Genomic DNA, 5,879 nt, shown 5'->3' on the forward strand with positions numbered 1-5,879 from the left:
GGGAAATGGAATGATTCATTGTATATAAAAAAGTGATGTTTGGTTGCTCAATAGAATGGAATCATCCATTACACATAGAATCATGTTTCATCAAAATCATTCCTTCACACCCCCCCCCCTTTCTCTTTTATCATTTCATTCCTCATTCACCCTACTTTCTCACCACCACCACCACCTAACAACAACCATGCCACCACCATCACCTGACCGCCATCGTCACCACCAACGCAACCACCGCCACCGCCGCTGCCACAAACGTCGTCGTAACCACCGCAACCCTTGTCACCGCCGCCGCTTGACCGTCACCGCCACCACCACTGTAGCTACCAGACCGCCGCCACCATTGTTGCCACCCCTACCATCGCCATCACTACCAATACCACCACTGCCAACCCTGCCACCTGACCGACACCACCACCCACGTCACCACCACCATTTTTCATCGTCGGAGCTACCACCGTCGCAATTGCAGGTTCCTTTTTTTGTGTATTTTTGGTTAAAAAGTAATTTGAGATAGCAGTGCTTTTATTATTCATATTTCATTCTTATAATTTTTTTGAATACCAAACAACAAAAGTATCATTTAGGTTAACTAAACAAGATAAAGGAATGATAATAATTCATTTCATTCATTCTCCCATTTTATGCACCACCACTACCATCGCCACCACCATCACCTAACCGCCATCGTCACCACCAATGCTACCACCGCCACCGCCGCTGCCACAAACGTCGCCGTAACCACCGCAACCCTTGTCACCGCCGCCGCTTGACCGTCACCGCCACCACCACTGTAGCTACCAGACCGCCGCCACCCCTACCATCGCCATCACTGCCAACACCACCACTGCCAACCCTGCCACCTGACCGACACCACCACCCACGTCACCACCACCATTTTTCATCGTCGGAGCTACCACCGTCGCAATTGCAGGTTCTTTTTTTTGTGTATTTTTGGTTAAAAAGTATTTTGAGATAGCAGTGTTTTTATTATTCATATTTCATTCCTATAATTTTTTTGAATACCAAACAACAAAAGTATCATTTAGGTTAACTAAACAAGATAAAGGAATGGTAATAATTCATTTCATTCATTCTCCTATTTTATCCCCCCCCCCCTCCCTCATTTCATTACTTTCAACCAAACACACCCTAAGTATACTTTTTTAGCGACTCGTAATGATTAATCTAGAATTTAAACCTTCTTAATTATCTTTTAGATAGAAGGAAGATTGCATCATCAAATGTTCTTAGTAACATGTATCTAAATATATGTGTTAGTTAAAAAGTTAAATATTTAACGGATCAAGATTCTTTCCGCTCGCAGTTTAAGACCAAGCAGACTTTTCTTTGTCTATTTTGGTATTTTGATAATATCAAATTGGGACAAACACACAATAGAAACCGTTATAATAAGATTCCCATTCTTCTATTTTGTCCCTTTGTATTTGTGTTCTCTTAGTTTTGAACACGTGCTATTCTTGGTTGTGGTATTGGTAAGTAGTTTGGTACAAACAAGTTTGATTTTTGAGAAAATAAAATCTTTTTAATAAATTAATATTTGGATGATAATGCCGTCATCTAAACAACAAATACCACCCAAAAAATAAAAATAAATAAAGAACATTTAAAAAGTTTTAACTTAGAAAACTGAATCATTTATTGTTAGCACTTAGCACCTAAATATGATGAAACTTCATGATTCAGCTGTAGATTTTATAAAAAAATTGTTTGCAGGCTAATCCATTCCTCAGAATTGAACCATGAGTTGTGTTCTTCACTAGAGTTAGCTACTCACCCTTCAATGGGAAAACACCCGCATGTGAAATGAAAGTATGGAACCGAACAGATTTCTTCACATGGGCAAAACTGAAAACCACCTTAGGATGAAGGAAACCACACACTCCCACTTAATGGGAGGGTCATCGCTAGTGTTTTTTCTTTATCTTTAAAGCTCATATATATTTTGGTTTTGGTCGAACATATATAAAGCTTTAAAGCTTTATATGTTTGGATCTTCGTCATCTAAGCTTGAAAACAACTTGGATCCTGATCTCATTATTCTTGAGTTATTGAAGTATGAATCTGGTGATCGTTTTTGCGTACTGATCTTTACAAATAACTGTTTTTCTTTCTGCAAAAGTATATTTCGATATCACTAAAACATGTAGTACCATATCTAAAGGGACGCATCTATCGTGATAAAAATAAGAACATACCGCAAAGATGTTAATGACAAACGATTATATGCTTCAATTTACCCTCACTTATGTTAATGTCATAACCATAAAACATATTGAAATAGCAAAAAACCATAACCTAAAGGGAAAATAAATGTTATGCGTAAAAGGTGCACATTTGGATTCTGGATTGGTCTTGAGAAGTTTCATCAATTCAAACATGATATGCTATCCAATCAGCAAGAAGATTCAAGAATGAAACACGAAGTACATATTTGGGTGCATATTCTGACTATATATGATGTATCGACCACGCTTGTAGCCAAACAAACCTAGAAGACCCGAGAGCGTAAACTTGAATGGTGATTGACAAAAAAGGTATAGACAAATTTTCGAATATGCATTTCATTTATTGAAGTCAACATGCATATGCTATCAAGTTTGATTAACATATATGGTAACTCAAGTATGCTGAAAAGAAAAAAAAAATGGTCATTTTAAATCAATTTGTAAGAAACTACACACCTTTTATAAACTCTTAAACCTTTTTAAGTTTTATAAAATTGTGCATAGAGTGATGAACATTTGGTAAGGTTAGTTAATAATGTATTATTCTTCAATTATATTTGTAAGAAACTATGTACCTTTTTAAGTTTTGTAAAATTGGGTATAGAGTGATGAACAGTGGCGAAGCTTGGGTTTCGTCATGGTGGTGACCGAAGTTACGGACTCAAAAATTTTCGGGTCAGCAATTCGGTTCGTGTCGGTGGTTCAGACCGTGTCGGTGGTTCGGTTCGTGTCGATAGTTTGGGTTGTGTCGGATCAAACAATATGACATCTATATATCTATTTTTTTTTTCATTCATTCAAAACGATTGTTCTTACAATTAAAAAAAACAATACCTAAAATATCCATAATATGATAATAATACGAGAGCCGAGAGGAGGGTGAGTACCTTAGAAGAAGAATTACAAAGCAGCTCGACGACCTTTAAGATTTTTGAATTCTTCAATTATGGATTCCGAATCAAATGTTTCAGCAATTTCTTTTTTTATGTAAACCACCAAGCTATTCGTGAGATACTCGTCTGACATCTTATTGCGAAGGCGATTCTTGAATATTTTCATTGCTGAAAACCCCCTTAGAAACTCGAAGTGTCAAGATAAGCCGAACCACTCTATCAACCAAATAGTACGTCTCACGTTTCTGAGTTTCCACAAGACTCTTGCATAAATCAGCAATACTTGAAACACCACTTAGATTGTTATTCGTTGGCATTTCAAAATTAAAATTCTGCAATTTAAATTGTAAAAGAGTAATTTCCTGCTCCGTGAAATCTTCAGGATAATACTTCTTAACAAGAAGACAAATCTAATCAACATCAATCTCTTTTGAAACTAAAATAGAACTAAGAGTTAACAACTCCATCGTGTTCTCATCGAATCTACTATTCAACTCTTCTAGTTGTTTGTCCAATGTGGATGTAAAGAGATCTACTCGGTAATAATATTCAAATGTAACATGAAGATCTGTTTTACGAGGCCGATATCGAGTAGAAGTATACAGACCTTTCATATCCGGCATTTGTATGACATACTTGACACAAAAAAAGTAACTTTTGAAAGAAAAGACTCACATCCATTGTTTCTAAATTCATTCAGATTAGCCTTTGTTGAAGAAACTAATTCCATGGCATTAAGAATATCTTGGGATTTCTTTTGTAATGCTTGAGAAAGTGTTTCAGTTTTTCCCAATATTTTTTTCATCAAGTAAAGAATAAACACAAACTTAAATGATTCCAAGTGATCGCACGCTTTATCAGCATTTCTACGATGAGAAAAAGTAGTATGAGATAAGTTTTCAACTGTTCCTTGGAGAACAGCTTGAGTGGCACCAAACATGTCAATCAAACTACAAATGGAGTTAAAATGAGAACCCCAATGTGTATCACCGGCTCTTCTTAATGTCCCAACTTGATTCAATCCTGATCCCGATTTGATTTCACCCATTTCCAATAACGTTTTAATCTCTTCTGCCTTTGCCTTTTGTAACTCATCATGACGCTTACTTGAAGCACAAACCACATTAATTGTGAAGACTAGTTTATTAAAGAACTTGTGTATTGGAATAACTTTCCTTGATGCACAAACCAAGGCAAGTTGTAACCTATGATCAAAACACAAAAACATAATAAGTATAAGAGTATTCTAGTCAAACCAAAGAAGAAAAAGAAATAAACAAGAAATTAACCTGTGAGCAAAGCAGTGAACGTAATACGCGTAAGGACAACGAACAAGTGTCGGTAATCTATTCCGTTCACCTCTCATATTTCTAGCACCATCATAACATTGACCACGGATTTTTTAAACATCTAACTGATAATGCGAAAGTTGTTTCCACAAACTTGTTTTCAATGTTGCTGATAAAGTATCCGTAACATGAACCAAATCCAAGAACCTTTCTTGTATCATCCCTTTTGCATCAACAAATCTCAAAACTATAGCCATTTGCTCCTTTTTCGACTCATCTCGTGACTCATCAACCATTACACAAAAGAATGAATCCCTCACTTCACTTCAAATAAGCCTTCGAACTTTATTTGCAATAATGCTAAGAATTTCTTTTTGAATATCACTCGAAGTATACTTTGCATGATAAGCAGCATTCTCTAATATAACCTTTGCAACTTCATCATTATAAGAAGCTAGAAGTTTTAGCAATTCAATCAAGTTTCCTCGATTTTTAGATGTAGAAGATTCATCATGTCCTCTTAAAGCACAAGCTTGAAATGTCAACCAACGAACTACATCAAAAGTAGCTGTTAATCGTAAACGGTTCTTCACTATTTCCTCTTGAGTATGCTTCAAAATCTGGGTGTCAATGTGGGCTTCTTGATTCAACAAGTTTTCAACGAATACCAAACAATTTCTATGTTGTGAAGTTTTAAGGTGGCTAAAGAATGCACATTTTTTCCCATTAACTTTATTCCATGTGTCAAATCCTTTAACAGTAAATGAATCGTAACCATGCCTCACACTTGGTTTATCATTAAATAGATAACACAAAAAAACAATAAGCACGGTGTGTTGTTGGAGAATACTCTAGCCAATTTGGGAACATTTTGAACCAATCATATTGGAACCAACGAGTATGTCCTTTTGGACCATTATTTTTGTACTCTGTAAGTTGTATTTGATAAGGTCATAGAGAAAAATAAGCCCGTCTTACTTGTTCCCTTAAATTTACCGGATGCTCCCACATTGGTTTTCGTTTAGCCGGGTCTCTTTCTAATTGGTTAGGATCCACTTCTTTAGCATTTGACTTTGGTTATGGAGTGTCCGAATCACCATGATTTTATTGTTGGTTTACTTGGTTAAGATTCACTTCATTAGTATTTGATTGTGGTTGTTGTGGAGCTTCAAAATTAACTGGCTCATTAGTTGAAGCTCTGTGACGTTTACTCGTTTGTTCATCATCCTTTTTTTTAAAGAAAAAATTATATCTTACTATTTCATGATTTACCTAATTAAGAAGAATCAATAGGGTAAGTTGGAGTAAAATTTCACAATATAATACCAATTAAAGCTTAATTGACTAATTTCCCCAAATCCCTAAGTCACAATTACAAACCCTAATTTTATAATCCTTGATTTAGCAACACAAAGGTAGAGGAAATAGACTATTACCTTGCGGTGGTG

At 35.8% G+C, this 5,879-nt stretch overlaps 1 protein-coding gene across 1 annotated transcript; it reads right to left on the bottom strand.

The window, feature by feature from the left end:
- Positions 1 to 3,276: 3,276 nt before the first annotated feature.
- On the bottom strand, positions 3,277 to 4,727 carry LOC143609466 (uncharacterized). The gene is made up of 4 exons (XM_077084217.1): positions 4,558 to 4,727; positions 4,432 to 4,512; positions 3,798 to 4,347; positions 3,277 to 3,552 (listed from the first exon to the last, which is right to left on the bottom strand). Exons 1-4 carry the CDS (start codon positions 4,725 to 4,727, stop codon positions 3,277 to 3,279), a joined length of 1,077 nt encoding a protein of 358 aa, XP_076940332.1.
- Between the last annotated feature and the right edge of the window lie 1,152 nt (positions 4,728 to 5,879).

This window comes from Bidens hawaiensis, unplaced genomic scaffold (genome assembly GCF_021521415.1).
Source record: "Bidens hawaiensis isolate Kalapana, Puna unplaced genomic scaffold, B.hawaiensis_p1.1 tig00002181_1, whole genome shotgun sequence".
Classification (NCBI taxonomy): Eukaryota; Viridiplantae; Streptophyta; class Magnoliopsida; order Asterales; family Asteraceae; genus Bidens; species Bidens hawaiensis.

Coding starts and splice junctions, on each gene's coding strand:
- LOC143609466 (XM_077084217.1), bottom strand. CDS start 4,727: ATGGTTGATGAGTCACGAGATGAGTCGAAAAAGGAGCAAATGGCTATA. Junction 4,513..4,557: donor AAACAACTTTCGCATTATCA/GTTAGATGTTTA, acceptor TGATGGTGCTAG/AAATATGAGAGGTGAACGGA. Junction 4,348..4,431: donor GTTCACTGCTTTGCTCACAG/GTTAATTTCTTG, acceptor TTTTGATCATAG/GTTACAACTTGCCTTGGTTT.